The following is a 23128-nucleotide window of genomic DNA, read 5'->3' on the forward strand; positions in this document are numbered from 1 at the left end:
TTTTTTCACAACTAAAATAACTTGCAACTAAAATATATGAATATATTACGAAATGTGTGTATGTGTGTGTGGTGTATCGTAATATATTCATATATTTATAGTGTAAGTTATTTTAATTGTGAAAAAAGTTTCGGGAGACAAAATGATTAATGACAAGAGTAACAGATATATTAAATAGGACATTCACATTAATATAATATTGAATATATTACTAATACACCAGACATAATAGAAACTATAAAAAATAGATATTGAATAAAACTGTAATAATACAATAAACTCTCTTATTACAAACTGTTCAGTCCATTAACTTTATTTAGTCAATTAATTATTCAAGTTGAATATAATCATCTAATATATATATATATATATATAAAATATAAAATCATCATCATTTTTCGTACATTGCCGGCCTGCCCGGCAATTGCTTTCGCATCGTGTCGCATGCCGCGATCTCGGCAAGTCAGCAGCGGCTATATCGCTCGCTCGTGACGTCACACAACCTCCCGAAGATAGCCGAAGCGCTGAGCGAACACCTACGTGGCTCTTGCTTGTGTGTGTTACTCCCTCCACTATCTCGGACCGCGGACCGCGTCTGCATTCTGGCATCTCTGGATGCGACCGCCTAGAGATCGAGGTTGCTAGGCGAGCGGAGAATTGTTTATTACAAGTCGCTCCTGCCTAGCCATTGCCACTTGTAATAAACAATTCTCCGCTCGCCTAGCAACCTCGATCTCTAGGCGGTCGCATCTCGTCGCGCGCTTGCATTCGGCGGTAGGCCGGATTAATATAGCGATTTTTAATAATTAATAATTCGTTAACTATTGCGAAAATTTCAAAACGGTAAAGGACTTTTTTTCTCAGTTCGATGCATTCTACCCGCTCACGAGAGCTTCATACACAATTCTGGGACACCCTGTATAGTAGTGCTTTAAATATTACATTACAGAGAACCACTTATAACTTATGATAAAGAAATAGATAGCAGTGTCCACGAACGGGAGGTAGCAAGCACAATAGTACGTGGAATAGTATATCAGGTGATAGATAATGCAATCTCACCGTCGTGGTGGTCTCACTTATGGTTAAATAAAGGACTTGCCACTCTTATTCATGTGGAAATTCTCGATGAGGTTCTTTTATATTAGTAACGCAAACTTCAGTAACATTCGGTTCATTCAGTCAAATAAACTTTTCCTTTATAGATTTTTCCGAAATGGCGATTTCTGGATTTGTTCGTGGTTCAAGTTCAGCAAGACTGTCTTCGCCTCGACACAAATTTCATTATGAAGCCTCTTTCATATGAAGTCCAAACGTCATCCGAAATTAAATCACTTTTCTCTTTTCCAATTTATGTCAAAGGTAAGCCAGAATAAGAATTAATAAGCGACGCTCTGTAATTGTTTAACAGTAATTAATATAAGAAATTGAAATTATTTGTAGTTAAATGTTACTATGTATCGTATTTCTGCCTTAGTATGTAACTCTTTTGTTATGCAAAATATATTTGAAAAGCATATGTTTTACTTAAAAAAAATACATCTAAGAGATATTAATGTAACTAAAATAGTATATAATGATGTATTTTAAATGTAGTTTATTTCAACAATATTATATGTTTTGTTTGAATACAGAAATTCATCTTTTACAAATACCTAGTTGTCTTTTACATATACATTACGTGCATGTTTACAGCACCTGTCATACTACGCATGGTACAACATATTATAGGCCACGAGTTTCAAGAGATTATCAAGAATTACCTTAAATCCTAGTGAGTAACATTCTTAGTAAATAGAGTAGGATGACACATAATAAACACAACGGTATAAGTTTCGTATGATTGTGATGTCTCATTATTATTTGATTACGAACAATATAAGCTACAGAATCAAATATAGAATTTTATACAAAATAAGTATATATTTTCATAGAAAAGGTTTTTTATAATTATGTTTGAGTTGGCTTTACTCTGTATATTCAATTACAAATTATCTGTCCTTGTTATATAATATTATATGTATAATTTTATTAGAATGTGTGTAGGTTAAAGTTTACTCGTAAATTTTAATATAACTTATGTGTAACTATATATAGCTTCTTATAGTTTTAAATATCTGAAATTATAACTTAACTAATTTAAACTATAAATTGATATTTTTAGCTACTATCGATCTCTTAGTCCTGATTATTTATGGAATATGATGCAAGTTCACAAGAAGAATCCAAAACTGGGTAACTATACCATGAAAGATATAATGGAGACTTGGATAACACGAAATAATCATCCTATTGTATATGTTTATCGAAAAGGAAGCATATTATTCATACGTCAATCAAAAAAAGTATTTTACATCGATGATAAAGGCAATGCCCAAGTGCTACGTCATTGGTTACCTATCACTTTTACTACATGGGAGCAATTAGACTTCAATGATACAACTCCTCGTGATTGGATAACTCCGGATAGCAGTGAAATAATTGTCGAACTTAGTAATAATACTGGGTGGATCATAGTAAATTTACAACAAACAGGTGAGTATAGTGTGGCCCAAGGTGATGTTCAGATCCCTGTTTATGTTAAACCTTATTTACAGTTTTATATGTGCTCATTATCATTAAATGATGTACATTACATGCATAGTTATTTTATATATTAACTGCACACCGAATTGATGGCATGTTTTAACGTTATTTTTTATGCAATAGGATACTATCGTGTAAGATATGATGACACGAGCTTAGATGAAATTGCAAAATATCTAACGACTAACGAATATGAGAAGATTCATGTTCTTAACCGTGCTCAAATCATCGATGACACATATTATTTCGTGAAGAGAGGAGTAATTCCTTACGTTACCGTGTTTAAGAGTCTCATACGCTATTTGCACCAAGAGAGGGATTACGTAGCATGGTATCCAATGTTTCAAATTTTTAGAGATGTTTCGAGTTTCTTACCATTTGAAGAGATCGAAACTTTAAAGGTCAGTCATAAATTTAGTAAAAAGTTGTGAAGAAGCATGTTATACGTTACGTGCATAGTGTATAAAATATCATTATATTATAATGACATTTACATGAATGGAATTTACCAATTACTATCAAGAGAATATCGAAATATATGCATTAATATCAAGTACAATGGGCAAAAACCGTAAATAAAAACAATGCAGAAAATCTGTACTGTTTTATACGTTACATACATATGCGTTTATAGATTAAGACACGTCAGAAAATTATAAATAATATAGAAAGGTACTTGTGTTAAATGTAGGCGCGTATATTGCATGGCATATACTATGAATTCAATGGACAAATTCCAAAGAGTTTGGAGATAATATTGTAACAGGACATTTATATAATGGTCATATTAGTTTTACAACTTTTATAGATTGATATGCGCTATATCTTGGAAGGTTTGCTCGAAAACTTAACATACGACGAAAAGTCCGACGAAGACGATCTTACTAAGTGGTTGCGCCAAGAGGCTGTAAGATGGGCTTGTATTTTTGGTGATACAAACTGTCATAAAATTGCTAAGCTAAAGTTGAAGGAACACCTAAAAGATCCCTTACATCACAAGTAATTTCTGCAATTAAAGTCTTTCTGTAGTGGTATTTCTCTTGTACAATATTGGAAATGTGAGATATTAATAGTGGAAAATGCAGAACTTTTCGAGAAAAGCATTAACTGTTTGTTAAACCGTGTATAGGTATAATGAGTTTGTGCAAATGTTCTACAGATTAGTACTAATTGCAGTTGCATAGGAAATTTTGTTTTTGTATATCTGTATATGCGTATACGAAAGTTAAAAATAGTATACAATACAAGTATTATGAGTACAAACCGATTGGGATATACAAAGCACAATATATTCACTGATTTTCGCACTCAATCTGCTTTAAAGTACATTGCATTGCTCCTTTAGGTTTTTGCAATTTCAATTTGTCAGAAAGATTTTTTTTTAATTAGGTGCACGCACTAATATCCTACTACATTTAATTTTTTGCATGTATTAATGTTTCTTCGTCATGTCTTTATGTTTGTCAGGAGAATTTTCAGTTCTGCAAAATCTGTTGATAATGTATTATATGTTTTATGATAATAAGAACTTTGTTACACCGAATTGTATTCATTTTCTGGATGTTACAGACTTTCGCCGGAGTGGAGAGAATGGACGTACTGTAAAGGTGCGATGGTAGCGAAAAAGAGAGTTTTGATGCAATTGGAAAAATTATCACGCAGAAATGATCATAAAGTTTTTAATTATATTTCATGCGTTGAAAAACCTCGTCGTGCTTTCGACATTTTCTTCAATTCAGCTCTTAAGTGGAAAGACAGATATCCCAATTTTTTCCATTATGCCATCTTTGTTGATTATACAGTGGAACATAGAGATGAAATCAGAAACTTTATAAAATTTATAGATATTATGTACAAGTAATAAAATTAGTTTTTTAAATTGCCCTTTTAAAAGTATATATATATAAGTTTCTTTACTACTGTTTAATTACGAATCAATTATTTCGTTTCTTTTTACAGGGCTCCAGCTTCAGTTAAAACTAAACTAGTATTTATTATTATAAAGCATATATTTTCTGAAGCTACACTTCAACGGGTACATAATTTTTATGATAGAATTAATATGTTTTAATTTGCTGATACTATGCTTTGATATGATTGGTTTGTTATTAGCTTTAGTTATTTAGTACATATTATTAGTACATATGCATATATATATATATATTTTTAGTATTGGAGTTTGTTGCTTGTCATAACAATATAGTGACATTATGATTTTTATTTACATGATTTTAAAATCTGTTTTAGATAAGCATGCATATATTGAAGAATCCAACAGAAATATATAATAATCTTAATAACGTTATCAACAGACGCTATAAACAAATCAAAGATCAAAAATGCAAACTTGACAAGTATCAAATAAACAGATTTGGGAAGTTAAAAAAATGTTAAAAAACTGGTAATTGCATCCGTTGTCAGTGACAGATAAATAAAATGTGTTTATGCAAATGTATTATAAATATTCCTACACGCATTTGCTCATTATAAGGTAGTGCTTAATAAATATATTTAGTTTAATCGTTTATTAGTTATTATAGTATATTATTATAGTTATTTATTTGTATAGTGTATTTATTAGTTTGTTAGTATTTAATATATTTAGCTTTTATATGTCATATTTAGAAACTAATATTTTTCTCTATTCAATTTAAATTGTATTCAATATTATTTACATCATTATTACATTATGTCTCTTATATCTTACTGTTGCTTTTCTATTTCTTTTTCTTGACATTTACTTTTTGTTGTATTACTGTTTGTTACTGTTATATAACATTGTTCCAAAATACAAAGTGGGTCATTAAAATGTACTACCAAAAATAATTGTTTAAATATTGATTTCATGTTAAAACCTTTTATACAAAATTATAGAATTTTAAGAAATCAATATTTGTGAGATTTATTTTTCTTTTTTATATGATAAGGTTTAACACATAAAGTTTAACTTACTTTATTTAATTTATTAATCGAAATTTTGTTCAATTAAGGGGTTACATACCTCCAGAATTTTCAAACAATCGATTTTTTTTTATTACTGATTTTCATTCTTTATACTTTTAAAAATATAATAAAAAAAGAATTAGTGAAAAATTCCAATCCGTAACAAAGATATAACAATAAATATGACCGCGCGTCAGGAGGTGGACCACGGCGCAGGCTACCAAAGAAGCTCGAACAGCTCACAGATTATAGAAAACTGTACAAAATATAAAAATTATCGAGAAGGAAGACACGCAATATGAAGCTGGAATGGGAGATTAAGCGTAAGTTCACTACAAAAATTAATATTTACGATTTTTACTTCTCAAACTTTAAACGCGTTTTTCTCGAAACCAGTTTTTTGACACGGTCGACACGATAAATCGAAGAGTTTTCAATATTTTTAAAAATTTTTTGTTCTCAAATCTTCGTAATCGTTTTGTCTATAGTCTGTCGAGCCATTTTTTTGCAATTTTGTTTAATACAATTTTTATAAACAATTAAAGACCGAAATTTTTCATGAAAACATGAAGTTCAACTTTGACATGGCATAAATTGTATATTTTTTTGAAATTAAAAAATCGGGCTCGACAGACTATAACTACAACATTACTTTACAAGAAATTTCTTGCATTTCTCAGATCCATCAATGTTACAAGAAGATATCATGTCGACTCTGAGAGGACAGTTTTTCAGCAGCGCGCTGCAGCGGTCCAATTAATGCTACAAAACTTCATTTTATTAATATTCAAAAATTTATTATTAATTATTTTTTTACACTTAAAGGACCAGTAAATCATATGCAATTCATATTTTACTTTATTATTTCAGATATACCCCCTAAAAAAATTCCCCAAACACATCAATTTTTCGCCGCTATGGAAGTATGTAACCCCTTAAGAGGGATCTTTCAGGGTGAGCCACATAATTCTTTACAACTCGACTTCTCGGAGAAACTATTTTATCGATCCTAAATATTAAGTTATTGAATTGTATAGTTTTGAAAGGCTTTTAAACTAAAATGAAGATTAGTTCGTTAACCTTTGTTGCATGGGTGAAACGGGAATTAAATTAAAAATTTTGATGGAACCAACAAAAATTTTAGTTTTGAATTGTGTGAAAAAAAACACTTTAGTTTTCCCGAACAGTTTTTTGTAAGATTTTGTTTGTAAGGTGTTTCTATTAAAAAATATGGCGGTGTTAAATTTCGACTTATAGCTACATAAAGCACTTCAAAAATCAAAATTACAATACTCTATTCTAACTTATTCAATTTATTAAATGTTCAAAATGTTCACTATAGACTTGTAACCATTGATTAATTCGAATTAACAAATTATTTCTACATATGACAACATTTCGAGAGTCATTGAAGCGCAAGCGTCGCGTATTTGCTTTATTCTGTTTCATGTAGTAAATTGAGATGGATACATGTACATATACAGTGCTGGCAAAAAGTTCCGGAACGGTTAAAAATCTTGGAAAATAATGATTTAGTGGAAAAATGTTTCAAACAAAAAGTATAGGGCTTAAAAAAATCTATTAAATGATGATATATATTTGACCTTGGTATGACCTTAGAAAGCCCGGTCATGGTGAACATAAAAATCTTAAATGGAAACCCCTATTTTTTATTACATATTCTTGTAACTTAGCTCGAGAGCTTTTCGAAACGCAATAATAAATGTTTTTTCTCTTACGTACTTTTTGACTTATAAGGCTTGAAGGTTACACAGTACCGCCGGCATTAGAATTACCCAAGGTGTACCGCGTGGAGGTTGCACGGTCGGATTTACACCTCTTTTGTGTGTGTGTATGTGTGTGCGTGTATGAGTGTGTGTGCGCGCGCGCGCGCGCGCGTGTGTGTGCTTCATAAAACTAACTTCACAAAAATAGTTTATACTCGTATGTACGAACAACGGCATTAATGCCGTCCGAAAATACGTGTGACGCACACTAAGAAAGCGCGTCACTTATAAACTTTCTTGCGTATAGGTGAGGTGTTCCGATAACTATTTTGCTCACTCGTGTTTACCTCACCTACAACCGGCATTGTGTAAGCGACCCGATCGTTGTGTGCGATCACACGGGTATTCGGACGGCATTAATGTCGTTGTTCGTACATACGAGTATACACTATTTTTGTGAAGTTAGTTTTATGAAGCACACACACGCGCGCGCGCGCGCACACACACACTCATACACGCACACACACACTCATACGCGCACACACACACTCATACACGTACACACACACTCATACACGCACACACATACACACACACAAAAGAGGTGTAAATCGGACCGTGCACCTCCACGCGGTACACCTTGGGTAATTCTAATGCCGGAGGTACTGTGTAACCTTCAAGCCTTATAAGTCAAAAAGTACGTAAGAGAAAAAACATTTATTATAGCGTTTCGAAAAGCTCTCGAGCTAAGTTACAAGAATATGTAATAAAAAATAGATATATGTATATATATACCTAGTAATAATTAATGTTTAATAAATTTTTTTATTATGAGTTTTCAATATGTCTAATTTTATCGCTCTATAATACTCTAATCATCCGTTAGAGGTTGGTTGCGAACATTTCAAATATTTCTTCAAATCTGTTTACATTTTTCACACGTCAGCGGCTAATAGAGCTATTATATGTGTGACCTTAAACATGTTACGTACTATTTCTGTTTCAATATCATTTCAGATATTCGTATTCCTTGGTCGTGGTAAGATAGTGTAGTGATATCCTTCTTGAGTAAAGAGCTGTTTGCAGTAATAACTAATTGTACGGATTTCTACTTACATCGTTACACTTTAAAATGCAGGTAATTACCAGAAATAGTTTATATATTTATATTCATTTAAAGATAAAATAAGATAGAATGATAGAGAACAACTAATGCAGTACAGTAGAGATAGAAAGACGTAGAAGAGCACATTATGTTGATATTAAAACTAAATGGTATATTATTTATTTATCGTAAGTTGACATGGAATTATATATTTTGCTTGTTTGTCTCGCTATCAGATGTGATATACAAACTGCAAAACTTTTAAACATCTAAAATGATAGTATCATTATCAGTAATATGGTTTGTTATCGAAAAAAAAAAAGTATTAAAAGAAAATAATGTTTTTATAAAACTACAAAAATATACACGATATTTTGTAATTGTTTTATTTACTTTTTGACAATCTGATTGACAATCTGTTACAGATAGTTGAAATAAAACTTTGCATCCTATTCCTTCAACACTTTCTATGTGGTATAATGTTTACTACTATGATAACATGTATACAAGGGGAACATCAGTCTACTGAAAATAAATCATATAAGGAACTTGGTTATCGTTTATCAAAAGATCATGTATTGCCACGACACTATAACATCAAGATAATACTTTCTGAAACGTTGGACTATTTTGAGAAATGCGAAAGCGAAATTGATATTGAAGTTTTGAACACAACGTCAAACATAAGGTTACACAGTTCCGATACGATTGAAAAAAGCTCGATAAAGGTGCGGAAGAAGAAAAGATATGATATTTCATATAAACCCATAAACATAACCTACTGCAAGGAAGAGAATGTTCTAGATCTCTATTTCAAGGACCTGTTATCTCCTGGAATGTATGTTCTAGTCATACCTTACGACAAAATTGTTCCTTATGCCATGGAGGAAGAAGGTTTTATAAAATTTTTATTCAACCCTGTAGAAGCAAATTTAACGTGAGTTAACATTATAAGTACTTATATTATTAAAATATAATACTTTGATATTCATTCATGTAAAATACACATTAATATACAATAATAATTATTACGTATTATTATAGAGTAATAATTTAATTTTGAGCGATTTTGTCTCATGTTTGCGATAAGAATAATATGTTACACATTAGACACTTTTTCCAAAATATTTATCATTTAATAGTAACACATAATAATGAAATATGCTAAAGGATGTTGTCCTTGAAATAAAGCACTAAGCTTGCCTGTTGCTCATCTTGATAATTCTATTCAAAACATTTTGACAACTTTTTATATATTAGGAATGTCTTTGAAATAGGCGTACAGTGGCGTCAACAAATATTCAGTCTGTTGAAGCACGAAAATGGTTTCCATGTTGGGACGAGCCGGACTTTAAAACAACCTTTAAATTTATAATCAATCATCCCGAGGATTACCTGCTGTGGCCATTCTTGCCAGATATATACCAAACATATAGAAAAGATGAACGTAAAAGGAAATGGGGCTGGGTACATTTAGATATTGCACACAATATATCTACTTACCAAGTGATGTTTACACTAACTGATGTAGTGCTTATGCCTCGCACTGAATATACATCACATCTTACATCAACCAACCTTCACAAAGCAAATAAGAGCAATAGGATATTAAGTAGAGCTCCCGTGGAAAATTCGATGAAATTTTCAGATGTCGTGATTGAGAAGATCCTAAATTTTGAGTGGTACTGCAAAATTCTTCTAACTGATATCAGTATAAATCAACTTGCACTTCCGTCTATGCCACAGAATGTCGTCGCAAAATGGAGGCTCATTCTTTATAGGTATATCGATAACAAAATTATTATTAGGGTTTGCTAATATTTAATTAACATAAAATTTAATCACATTTTTATTGAATGAAAATAAATGGATAGATTACAGTTCGATGATATTAGTAGCATTATAAATTTATATATTAAACTTTTTCGGAATACATTAAATATAATTATATTTAATCTTGTTATTTTATATTAAACTTTATTATTCGTGTAATTTAATATTGAATATTATATTGGACTTATATCTTTACATATATATCTACGTACCAGTATTTTAAATATTATGTTACAGAGAATCGCTTGTTACTGTTGAAGAATTAGATAGTGAGGACCAAAAACGGGAGGTAACATTCACAGTAGCACTGGGAATAGTATACCAGACGATAGATAATATACTCACACCGTCATGGTGGTCTGACTTATGGTTGATTAAAGGGCTTGCCGCTATTCTTCATATACAAGTTCTGGAAGAGGTTCCTCCATATTATTAACGCAAGCTTCAATAACATTCCGGTCAATATTCATTCAATCAAATGAACTTTTCCTTTATAGATTTTTCCGAAATGGCGATTTCTGGATTTGTTCGTGGTTCAAGTTCAGCAAGACTGTCTTCGCCTCGACACAAATTTCATTATGAAGCCTCTTTCATATGAAGTCCAGACGTCATCCGAAATTAAATCACTTTTCTCTTTTCCAATTTATGTCAAAGGTAAGCCAGAATAAGAATTAATAAGCGACGCTCTGTAATTGTTTAACAGTAATTAATATAAGAAATTGAAATTATTTGTAGTTAAATGTTACTATGTATCGTATTTCTGCCTTAGTATGTAACTCTTTTGTTATGCAAAATATATTTGAAAAGCATATGTTTTACTTAAAAAAAATACATCTAAGAGATATTAATGTAACTAAAATAGTATATAATGATGTATTTTAAATGTAGTTTATTTCAACAATATTATATGTTTTGTTTGAATACAGAAATTCATCTTTTACAAATACCTAGTTGTCTTTTACATATACATTACGTGCATGTTTACAGCACCTGTCATACTACGCATGGTACAACATATTATAGGCCACGAGTTTCAAGAGATTATCAAGAATTACCTTAAATCCTAGTGAGTAACATTCTTAGTAAATAGAGTAGGATGACACATAATAAACACAACGGTATAAGTTTCGTATGATTGTGATGTCTCATTATTATTTGATTACGAACAATATAAGCTACAGAATCAAATATAGAATTTTATACAAAATAAGTATATATTTTCATAGAAAAGGTTTTTTATAATTATGTTTGAGTTGGCTTTACTCTGTATATTCAATTACAAATTATCTGTCCTTGTTATATAATATTATATGTATAATTTTATTAGAATGTGTGTAGGTTAAAGTTTACTCGTAAATTTTAATATAACTTATGTGTAACTATATATAGCTTCTTATAGTTTTAAATATCTGAAATTATAACTTAACTAATTTAAACTATAAATTGATATTTTTAGCTACTATCGATCTCTTAGTCCTGATTATTTATGGAATATGATGCAAGTTCACAAGAAGAATCCAAAACTGGGTAACTATACCATGAAAGATATAATGGAGACTTGGATAACACGAAATAATCATCCTATTGTATATGTTTATCGAAAAGGAAGCATATTATTCATACGTCAATCAAAAAAAGTATTTTACATCGATGATAAAGGCAATGCCCAAGTGCTACGTCATTGGTTACCTATCACTTTTACTACATGGGAGCAATTAGACTTCAATGATACAACTCCTCGTGATTGGATAACTCCGGATAGCAGTGAAATAATTGTCGAACTTAGTAATAATACTGGGTGGATCATAGTAAATTTACAACAAACAGGTGAGTATAGTGTGGCCCAAGGTGATGTTCAGATCCCTGTTTATGTTAAACCTTATTTACAGTTTTATATGTGCTCATTATCATTAAATGATGTACATTACATGCATAGTTATTTTATATATTAACTGCACACCGAATTGATGGCATGTTTTAACGTTATTTTTTATGCAATAGGATACTATCGTGTAAGATATGATGACACGAGCTTAGATGAAATTGCAAAATATCTAACGACTAACGAATATGAGAAGATTCATGTTCTTAACCGTGCTCAAATCATCGATGACACATATTATTTCGTGAAGAGAGGAGTAGTCCCTTACAACAAGTTTAGGAGGCTCATAAGATATTTGGGCCAAGAGAGGGATTGCGTAGCATGGTATCCAATGTTCCAAATATTTAGAGACATATCGCGTTTCTTACCATTTGAAGAGATCGCAACTTTAAAACGAAAGGTTAGTCATACATGTAGTGAAAAGTTGTGAAGAAGCATGTTATACGTTACGTGCAGAGTGTATAAAATATCATTATAGTATAATGACATTTACATGAATGGAATTTACCAATTACTCTCAAGAGAATATCGAAATATATACATTAATATCAAGTATCAAGTACAATGAGCAGAAACCGTAAATAAAACCAATGCAGAAAATGTTTACTGTTTTATACATTACATACATATGCGTTTATAGATTAAGACATGTCGTAAAATAATAAATAATATAGAAAGGTATTTGTGTTAAATATAGGCGCGTATACTCTATAGCATATACTATGAATTCAATGAACAAATTCCAAAGAGTTTGGAGATAATGTTGTTTATTGAAATAAGTATTGAAATAATGAAGGATTAAAACTCCCCATATTTATATATTTATTTTTATAAACAACAAAACATTTATATAATGGTCATTAGTTTTCACAACTTTTACAGATTGATATGCGCCATATCTTGAAAAGTTTGCTCGAATACTTAACATACAACGAACCTATCGGCGAAGACGATCTTACTAACAATAAGTGGTTGCGCCAAGAGGCTGTAAGATGGGCATGTATTTTCGGTGAATACCAGTGTCAACAAATTGCTAAAACTAGATTGGAGGAACACCTAAAAGATCCCAAAAATCACAAGTAGTTCTTGCAATTACATTTCTTCTGTAGTGATATTTCTCTTGTACAATATTGGACATTTGAGATAGTAATAGTCGAAAAATGCAGAACTTTTCGAAAATAGCATTAACTGTTTGTTAAACCGTGTACATAATGAGTTTGTGCAAATGTTCTACAGATTAATAGTAATTGCAGTTGCAGAGGAAACTTTCTGTATATTTATGTATGCGTATACCAACTGTAAAAATAGTACAATACGTACAACGTATTATAAGCAGAAATCTAACGGAACACGCAAAACGCAATATATTCTATGGGTTTCGCTCTCAATCCGCTCTTAAAATACATTACATTGTTTAGTTTTTCATTGAGTCAGAATGATTTTTTTTTTATGTACGCATTAATATCTTATAGGCAGTAATATGCAGTTGTATTATGCTTTCGTCCTCAGCAGTTTGTCGAGAGATTTTCACTTTTGCGACATCCGTTAATAATTGATTGCACCGTTTATGATAATAAGAACTTTGTTATTGAATTTATTTATGTTTTGCATGTTACAGACTTTCGCCGGAATGGAGAGAATGGACGTATTGTAAAGGTGCGATGAAAGTGGATGAGAGTGTTTTGCTAAAATTAGAAAACTTACACATAACTGGTTCTAAACTTTTTAATTATCTTTCATGCGCTAAAAAACCCCGTATTGCTATCGACATTTTCTTCAATTCATTTCTTAGTTGGAAAGACAGATATCCCACTTTTTTCCATTATGCCATCTTTGTAGATTATGCAGTGGAACATACAGATGAAAGCATAAAACTTAGAAGACTTATAGATGTGTACAAGTAATAAAAGAATTTATATAAATTTCTCTTCCAAAGTATTCCACGTTTCTTTACTAATACGGTTTAATAACGAATAAATTATTTCATTTTTTTTGCAGTGCTCCAGATTCCGTTAAACTATTATTTATTGTTATAAATCATTTATTTTCTGAAGTTGAAATTCAACAGGTAAGTTTTATGATGAAATTCTTATATTTTAATGATATGAGTGCTTGTTATTAGCTTTTATTTATTAGTACGAATATATGACACAAATAATATCTATAGTTCTTGTACTAAGAATAGTATGTATGATAGACTTTATTATAGTTTTCTTATAAAATGTGTTTATAGTTATGTTGCTGGAGTTTGTTGTCATAAGTGTATATATATATTTATATTATAATTTTTATTTACATGATGTTAAAATCTGTTTTAGATGGCTGACTTTCTTGATAATATAAAGGATTTCTTGAGCAAAACAATACTAAGTAAAAATCTTGATGATGTTATCAAAAGACGCTCGCGTCAAATCAAGTATCAAAAAGGCAGACTTGGAAAGTTAAAAACCTCGTAATTGCATCATTTGTCAGTGACAGATAAAGAAAATGTGTTTATGCAAGTGTATTATAAATATTGCCACACGTATTTGCTCATTATAAGTTAGTGGTTAATAAATATATTTAGTTTAGTAGTTTATTAGCTGATTAGTTATTATAGTATATTATTATAGTTATTTAATTATGATAGTGTATTTATTATTGTATTTTTTATATTATTAGTATTTAATATGTTTAGCTTTTATATGTCATATTTAGAAACTAATATTTTTCTCTATTCAATTTTAATTGTATTCAGTATTATTTACATTACTATTATATTATGTCTCTTATATCTTACTGTTGCTTTTCTATTTCTTTATCTTGACATTTACTTTTTATTGTATTACTGTTTGTTACTGCTATATAATATTGTTCTAAAATAAAAAGTGGGTCATTAAAATGTACTACCAAAAATTATTGTTTAAATATTGATTTCATGTTAAAACCTTTTATACAAAATTATAGAATTTTAAGAAATCAATATTGTTGTGATTTATTTTTCTTTTTTATATGATAAAGTTTACCATAAAATTTAACTTAATTTATTTAATTTATCAATCGAAATTTTGTTCAATTAAGAGGGATCTTTCAGAGCACATAATTCTTTACAACTCGACTTCTCGGAGAAACTATTTTATCGATCTTAAATATTAAGTAATTGAATTGTATAGTTTTGGAAGACCTTTAAACTAAAATCAAGATTAGTTTCTCAAGCTTTGTTGTATGGATACAACAGGGATTAAATTAAAAATTTTTATCGAACGAACAAAAATTTTAGTTTTGAATTGTATGGAAAAAAACAATTTAGTTTTCCGGAACATTTTTTGTAAGATTTTGTTTGTAAGATGCTCTTATTAAAAAATTTGGCGGTGTTAAATTTCGACTTATAGCTACATAAAGCACTTCCAAAATCAAAATTACGATACTCTATTCTAACTTATTCAGTTTATTATTAAATGTTCAATACGTTTACTTGTAAAGATTGATTTATTCGAATTAACAAATTATTTCTACATATGACAACATTTCAGGAGTCACTGAAGTGCAAGCATCGCGTATTTGCTTTGTATTCTGTTTCATGTAATAAATTGAGATGGATATATGTACGTAGTTGCGTAGCGGTGCCGATTGCCATATCATGGGTAACATAACAAATCCGACGATACGAGGATTTGATGTCGATACGACGTGTCGTAAAATTCGGGCGACGTTTAAAATCTCATCGATATCAAAACTCAATCACTGCTGTCGAAGCTTTGTCTCAGCCATTAAAATTTTATTTCGTGCGTGATTAGCTCGCGCGCGAGGGATATTTGTGTGATTCCAATTTCAGTTTTCAAGCTTTGACGAAACGCAACACGCACGAATTTACGAGGAAAAACGTCGGGTTAGACAAGTGAGGCAGATAGCGTGCGGAGATACCGAGTTCTAATTTTGTAATAAAAAATTAAAATGTAACGACATGAATATTTCGCAAATATCGCTCGTCGCATAAAATTATGCGCGGATTTTTAGTAAAAATTAAAAAAAATTTTTTACACGGAAGCTTTACACAGAAAATTGTAGGAAACGATTGCATCGACGTCCATTATCGCAGCTTTGAACTTGGATTTTACTTTTTGTGCTTCCGAGTCTCTAATATGCGGTAATCCGGTTGCAATGCAAATAAACTGTAACAGTCGCAAGAGTAAAAGCCAATTATCCGACCACGAATAATTATGAGTAACCCGATGTGAGCGCGTAATGTACCCGGACCCTCATTTTAATCTCCGGCATTGTCCGACCAAGGAAAGGTCGCGGTTATTTAATCGGGGTTAAATCTAATCTTTGAAACGCGGAATTAAGCGCGATCGCTGTTTTTGCGACGACGGATACGTCGATATTACGAGTGTGTCCTCCAGCAGCCAACCAGAATCCTCGGCTGAGTGCCAAGCGAATTTCGGGATTACCATTCGGACGTGCCTATGCTCATCCGATTAAGGGGGACCGTGAGGCTTTGACATCGATATGCCGAGGCGTATTTACGGTAATTAGTTATTCGCAATTAGCGGCTGGGATGCGCCGCACTCTCATGGCTCGAAAGGCTCCCGGCAAAAACCCGATCGGAGTTGCACGCAAATCGCAGCGATTATGAAAATGACGCTAATGCTAGCATATGCACTATGACAATTGAGCGTTTCACGAGGAGTGGAGCGAAACTGCATCCTGGCAACGACGTAACAATATTGCAGATTGTTCATGTGTAATTAACACATTTACTGCCATAATTTAGTTGACGTTCACGTCAACTGGATTCACTGGATTGTTAAGATTTGCCGCATTACATTCATATAATCGTTTTCACATAATTCTAATAAATAAAAATATTAAATTGTTTGCAAATGCATTTTGCCCGTTATATCTTTTTATAATTGTTAAACCATCATCATGTAAATGTAAGTAATTGCGTGCTATAATACTATTCGCGTGTCTTGACCGATTTATTACCTCAGTCATAACGTCGTGACGGTGAATGCGTTAAATGAGGAAACATATTGCGTATTGCGGCAGTGAAAAAAAGAGGATTAAAGTTTATTATCCGCGCAGCGTTTTCGTGTTGTTCAAGCGCCATCCGAAGACTCGAGAAAATCCGAGAGATGTCGAGTTATGGACTTTTATTGTGTAACCTTTTTTTTTAAATTTCTACTCTACAGCATAAAACAACGGGACTTCTCATCGGAGCGCATAAAGGAACGCGATTGCGCTCGTAACTCGCGATGAGCGAAGAGCAATAGGAAAAAGTGAGCCGCACCGGAAGCACCACTCGAGGAAGTCCCGCGAGCTTTCTCGCGATTTCGTGGTGCTTACGCGCGGGACATGATTGCGACGACGCGGCGCGCGTCATAATCCAATTTCTGGCAATGCAATCTTTTATTTTCACCCCGGGCGACCGCGGGATATGTTTCGCTCGAGTCCCGACGACGCTCTTTTTACGAGCGTTGCGACGCGCCGTATAGAACTTACCATCGTGGAAGTAGTACGAGACCTCCATGTATTCCTCGTCGGTGGGGCTGTTTGAGGCTCTCCTTAAAACCACCGTCATGTCCCGGCCGTTGGACGAGTAGCGCTTCGGCTCGACGTATCTGGAAGAAGAAGAGGAAATGCGGGAGAACTGCGAGGGAACGTCATTTACGCGGTCGTCGTTGAGCACCGGGGTGGATCCGCGCGAGGGATGCTTTTCCCACGCTTTCGCCGCACGAGAACGGCCGCATCCATTCCCCCGACCGGAACCGGATATAAATCGAACGACCGCCGCCAAATGCGCGAGTCGTGAGACGGGGACGTGTGTAACGAGCGCGGCGCGGACGATATTTTAAAACCCGCATTACGCGTTACCGGATGTCGCTCGCTGCTTTTCGCATCGGAATGTCAGATTATCTCTGACGTAACTTTTATCATTCAATAAATAAGTAAAAATTTTTAATCAGAATAATCAAATTTTTGTAAGACGACGTAATATTAAGATAATTTACTGCGGTAAAAGCAAGTGTTTAGGTATGCCTATAAAATAGAGTGAAAACATTGATGAATAGGTAAAGAGACTTGAAAGATAGATAAGCGAAAAACTTATGTGCAGCATTCTTGCAGAGAGAGCTTTCTGAAAGTTATCTCAGGATATACAAAATTTATCTTTCGAACTGACAGTTAGGGCAACTGGACGATCTTGTCTCAAGATCGCGTTACTTATAGGAGAGCAAAGTCAACGTTATCAAATTCGCCGGGATCGTATTATGAATAATAATCGATTCGTTTATGTTGTACATACACACACACGCGCGCGGGATCCCATGACACTTTTCGTGGGAGACATTTGGGGCATGCGGAAACTTCGAAACGCGAATTATTAATTCACGACTATTATGGCGAAAGGGGCGAGAGCATGACGCTCTCGCGGGGCGCGAAAGGGTGCTCGAAGGAAGTTACACGAGTGCCGGGACAAAGCAGGATGTAAATCTTGCACGTAAGACTCTCTATTTTCCCCGGGCAAAGTTGTAAATGGACGTCTTGGGAGCCGACCCCGATAGTCGGTGCGCGCGCGCACGCGAGAATTGCCTATGAGTTAGTTTTGCAAGATAAATCGGGCCCGCCCTCGCCCTGCGGCGCCGCCGGGTGGAGGACGAGGCCCTTTGTCGCTCGAATGAGCGCGAGAGTTACGTCGACGACTTTCTAACACCGCAGCAACTTTTCCGCATGACGAACGACATAGCATTAGGTGCTTGAAGTTACTGACGTTTGACGCCTCCTCCGGATGAGTTTATCGAGTTTACTCCCATTCATTGCGGGTGGATTTCTTGAGGCCGAGAGAAAACGGAATTTTCTTAAATTGACTCTCCTATATCAGTAATCGTGCCAAGGAAATTAAAAATAAAGACAAAACTATTTTTACCGAGGAGACATAGAGACGATAAAAATGTGAACGTTGCCTTACGAACATGATGTATAAAAGAGATAAATTTTTCTCTATATTTTCTCATGGAAATGGTTAAAATTAAATGAACTAAATATAGAGACTGTTAATCATAATCTTAAATCTTAAATTATCATATATTCTGCAAGAACTTATGTAGAGAGGAGAGAGAAATAAAACTGCTTGGAATTAGCCATTAAACACCTATGAAAAAATTTCTTTCGCGATGCGAGGTATTCTTCCGTGAATGCACGTAAATCAAAATCGCGCGAGGTATTTGTAGACCATGTTACAAACCAGCATAATTATCTCCAAAATGGACCACGATGCCCTCTCGCAACAGAATGGTAGTTTACTTTATCAGCGCGCCAACTAAAACGAAGGGCTCGATACAGTTGATCTGTATCAGTTCATTTGCTGCCCCTTGCCCCCGACGTGGCAGCACGGGGGTGGCTTTTAGTTCAACGTGCGTGCGTGAAGATTAAATTACTTGATGGATATCCCGGATTGATCCTCAATGTATCCTATGTCCATGGATGGATGGAGATTAAATAGAGCGCGCAACTCACTTGAATAATCGCGATGTCGGCCTCGACCTTTCGACCCTTTGCTCCCGTAGCATTACGCATGATGGTGCATGATACAGTTGTCGGCGTTTGTACGATGATACGACGAAGTGGCGTCGATTCGAGTACCGATTTCATGCTAATACGCTTCATCTCGTTTGTAGGCAAGCTTCTACTTTTCTGATGCGTATCCCTGATTTGAATTATGGTATTAAAAGATCGCATTAAGAAGATGACGTTAAAAATGCACAACTTTCGACACTTTATTCCAGTCTGAAATGATATTACAATTTTCGACGTGGCGAAGCTTGAAGTCCACTTTCCCTCGGCTTCGAGCTCTAATTTTTCAGCCTTACGGAGCTCGTTCTATTTTGCATCGCTTTAATGCCGTTTCGGGAAGGGCGGCCAGAGCGGCGGCCGGAGATTCGGCGACTCGGGGGTGCGATGGGAAACGTGCCTGACTGCAAGCGCGGGATGGAGAACGTGCGAGGCGGATGAAGCACGGGCGTTATTTCGCATGAATTTTTACGAGATTAGTCGACATAAAACACGCGGCGGTCCCATAGGCACGTACGTACGTTCGGACGGGATGCTGCTACTGCTGTTGCTGCTGCTGCTAAGCATAAATCGTCTGAGGACCGGCTGGGCCGCGCAACGTTAGAAATTAAAATAGATTAAAAACTGCCGGAAAGTGGCGTCAGCAAGGTGGCAACGTGCGCGTGATGAACATCGCGTTCCTCGCCAGAAAGCGGAAACGATCTTCTTCTCTTTGTCTTACGTTGAACGGAACTCGAATGTCGAAGACATTCGCGAGCTGCAGTGATTTCCACGATTGGCACCGCATGGACGATGTGGCGCGTGATTTTCTGCCTTATTCATTCTGATGAGTATCCATCATTCTCTGCAGTAGCTGATGTTTATCAGGATGCCGAAAACAGTTTGTACATTTTGAATCTTATGAAGCAGCCGCTGGTCCTTTTGTGTTCATGTTTTGTCCATGTTTAAGGCCTACGGGAATTTCGTTAAATTTTTCAAGCCTGCGACTTTCCTTTTCTATCATCCGAAGAGATTTACTCCCGGATCAAAAGCAAAATGGCGTTGGTCGCGCAGCTCTTTCGTCGGAACTACTCAGGAAGTTCCCAAACTTCGCGAGACATCTGCGCGAGTAACGTTATCATAATATTTCAGTTTTTTTATCGCGCGATCGAGGAGCGAAGCCGGGCGTGCAAGCGCTCCAGAAAATCGATCGCATTCCATATCTGTGCACCACCGGTAATGGCGGCATCGGCGTCGGCGTCGGCGTCGGCGTCGGCGTCGGCGTCGGCGGCGTCTCGAAATCTCTTCTGGGAAATCTCTTGGTCCTCCCGCGCATCGCGCTCGTTTGGCCATTCGTTGGTCGGCCCTCGTTCTTTTTGCACCGGCCGCATCAAGTTCATCCTCCCCCACCCTCAACCCCCACTGATGCGGACGGGATATCCGCCGCGCGACAAACATTTCGTGTCCGTCCATTTCCCACAGCTTGCATAATGCATGCGGCCGCTGGCTGCCGCTGCTCGACGACGACGACGATGATACTGGACGTCGCTCCCTCGAAAGTCCCCTTTGCGCTTATCTCCATTCTTTTTCCCGCAGGGTCGGCCGGAATCCTAGTTCGCGGGTCACCGTCAGCTTTCAGCCTCAGGAGGAATCACACGGTGTCTTTGTTTGTCGTCGTTCGATCCTCCCTGTTTCCATGGTCGACTGATCAATCCCTTCGTCTCTCTCGAGGCTTCGATGTATCGAGGATTGTCCTGTAGGTTGTTCCGCGTGAGCGAATATAAGTCGTAGTCGAAACGGATTTTTCGATCATTTTCCTTCCAGATGATGAACATGTCTCGATCGTTCATCATTTTTGTAAGCTGTAAACGTGCAATCTTAGCAAATCCCCCTGCGGTTCACGGGACACGTTACATTTCAACTTGCTTGCTATTGTCTACAGGTTTAAAGGATGGTTTATTGAATAGAGAACAAATCGCGATGTCTAACCGAATAATTTTCACGATGCGGAAGGGAATTCGAAAAGCACAAGACTCCATCTCGTTCACGTGCTATGTCGCTTCTCAATATGTATGGCTAAAAATCTCCCTTCAAATATCTTTCTCGTCACGTTTTTCATTTGATATGACCTCTATTCTACCTCCGTTGAATTCTTATCAAGCATCTCATTCTTACATCGATACCTCGACTTTGCAGGCGGCACGTATCCCGAATAAAAATATCCGCTGTAAAACTCCGTCGTATATATATAATGACGGCAGCAGATTATCGGAAACAGAATAAAACACGAAAAATCAACGGTAGTGCATTTTCAAAATGTATTTCTGCGAAACAAGCCCTCGGCTCGTTGTTTTGTGTTTTAATCCAAATTTTTAATCTGGATTTTCAGCCTTTTATGCGCGTTTTAACTAATTCGCCGGGCGAACAACAGCGTTTTGCGATCAAATGCTGCAAGTCATAAATCCTAGAGTGGGACGAGGGATGGTATTAATCGGATTAACCGGTATTCTATCAACGCCCAGCACGCGCTCGCATTTATTATTATTCGCGCCAGTAAATCGATCGGCATTAAATGTTTACGACGTCGAAAGAACCGCGTCCATAAAACGCGTTATCCGTTCTAACGTGTGGAAACTGGACCAGCCGGCAGTACAAGGGATTTGTATCATAAATGGTACGCGAACGATAAAGAGCCCATTTTCTTGCGAATGAAAATGCGACGCGTCGCTGAGCATGCGGGGAATGAAACCGCGCGGTTTACACGTATCTCGTCATAACGCGCAATTACACATGATTAAATGTTTATGACGTCATCGAAGAAGCCACGTTCGTAAAATAGTAAATACCGCGCGTGTATAAACCCGATATGTTGTTTCGATAACGCGAGTCACGTAAGTGATATACATACTGTTATATTAGCATTTCATGGGAGAACGTCGCGCATTTTATAACGAAGTCCTGCCAATTTGCAAACTGCCTTGAAATAAAATTAAACGGACGTTGACATATAATAATAACTATGATACCTTTATTTTCGTAGGACGTTATTAACGCGCATGTAAAATACTTGATGCGCATTTCCCAGAAAAGATCATTTAATCAAACGAGAGAGTTCAGCACGAAAGATTCATTTATCGTAAAATTTTTGTTATCACAGGAGCGTTACGAGCGAAGTACGTGTGCAACCGGCTACTCCGGTTTACGCTATAATAAATTTTGGTTACGCTTTTTTATGGGTATGACTCTTGTAAAAATATTTTGCGAAATTGTACATAATCGAGAAAGGGAAAATTGGAATAAGATAGTTAAAGCTGTGTATTCTAGCCGTACATACATTATTGACGCATGGAAACATCAGGTCTACGAATAAAATAAATATAAATGGACAATAGATACAATACACGTATATACATATATACAACAGATATTTTCATAAAACCATACAGTTTCTGAAATAAAATAAAGAAAAGGTTGAAAAATAATTAAAGAAGAATGTCGGTGATATCGTGAAGTATGTAACGT

General features: G+C 34.9%; 3 protein-coding genes across 13 annotated transcripts in view; 2 read left to right on the plus strand and 1 right to left on the minus strand.

Moving 5' to 3' along the window:
* The window catches only part of LOC105286970, a 242273-nt gene that overhangs the window by 15336 nt on the left and 203809 nt on the right, over positions 1-23128 (minus strand). For all 6 annotated transcript variants that reach the window (XM_011352311.3, XM_011352312.3, XM_020034205.2 and 3 more), the window contains one exon: positions 17561-17679. In XM_011352311.3, the coding sequence (XP_011350613.1) occupies positions 17561-17679 (119 nt within the window). The remainder of the gene's footprint in view (positions 1-17560; positions 17680-23128) is intronic.
* On the plus strand, positions 925-5158 carry LOC105286964 (aminopeptidase N-like). 2 transcript variants are annotated; one of them, XM_026969207.1, is made up of 9 exons: positions 925-1362; positions 1696-1774; positions 2165-2235; positions 2314-2535; positions 2710-2987; positions 3395-3585; positions 4156-4443; positions 4546-4621; positions 4834-5158. In XM_026969207.1, exons 1-9 carry the CDS (start codon positions 1287-1289, stop codon positions 4978-4980), a joined length of 1428 nt encoding a protein of 475 aa, XP_026825008.1. In that variant the 5' UTR covers positions 925-1286; the 3' UTR covers positions 4981-5158. The 2 variants fall into 2 exon arrangements, with proteins under 2 accessions (XP_026825008.1, XP_026825007.1); XM_026969206.1 differs by having other exon boundaries at positions 2165-2535.
* LOC105286966 (aminopeptidase N-like) lies at positions 8066-14685 on the plus strand. 5 transcript variants are annotated; one of them, XM_026969201.1, is made up of 13 exons: positions 8066-8394; positions 8787-9298; positions 9639-10142; positions 10432-10612; positions 10692-10848; positions 11182-11260; positions 11651-12021; positions 12196-12476; positions 12959-13155; positions 13695-13732; positions 13916-13976; positions 14075-14144; positions 14395-14685. In XM_026969201.1, the coding sequence occupies exons 1-13, from the start codon at positions 8389-8391 to the stop codon at positions 14530-14532; spliced, it is 2595 nt and encodes an 864-aa protein (XP_026825002.1). In that variant the 5' UTR covers positions 8066-8388; the 3' UTR covers positions 14533-14685. The 5 variants fall into 5 exon arrangements, 4 of the variants coding, with proteins under 4 accessions (XP_026825002.1, XP_026825001.1, XP_026825000.1 ...); XM_026969200.1 differs by having other exon boundaries at positions 11651-11721; positions 11800-12021; positions 13695-13976; XM_026969199.1 differs by having other exon boundaries at positions 13695-13976.

The sequence above is a fragment of the Ooceraea biroi genome, chromosome 4 (assembly GCF_003672135.1).
Source record: "Ooceraea biroi isolate clonal line C1 chromosome 4, Obir_v5.4, whole genome shotgun sequence".
In the NCBI taxonomy this organism is placed as follows: domain Eukaryota; kingdom Metazoa; phylum Arthropoda; class Insecta; order Hymenoptera; family Formicidae; genus Ooceraea; species Ooceraea biroi.

Excerpts from the sequence above, each read along its gene's own strand:
- LOC105286966 (XM_026969199.1), top strand. Across the intron at positions 9,299-9,638 it reads CCTGTAGAAGCAAATTTAAC|GCGTACAGTGGCGTCAACAA; the intron begins GTGAGTTAACAT and ends TCTTTGAAATAG. Across the intron at positions 14,145-14,394 it reads CTGAAGTTGAAATTCAACAG|ATGGCTGACTTTCTTGATAA; the intron begins GTAAGTTTTATG and ends AATCTGTTTTAG.
- LOC105286964 (XM_026969206.1), top strand. The coding sequence starts at position 1,287 with ATGAAGCCTCTTTCATATGAAGTCCAAACGTCATCCGAAATTAAATCA. Across the intron at positions 2,988-3,394 it reads AAGAGATCGAAACTTTAAAG|ATTGATATGCGCTATATCTT; the intron begins GTCAGTCATAAA and ends CAACTTTTATAG. Across the intron at positions 3,586-4,155 it reads AAAGATCCCTTACATCACAA|ACTTTCGCCGGAGTGGAGAG; the intron begins GTAATTTCTGCA and ends TGGATGTTACAG.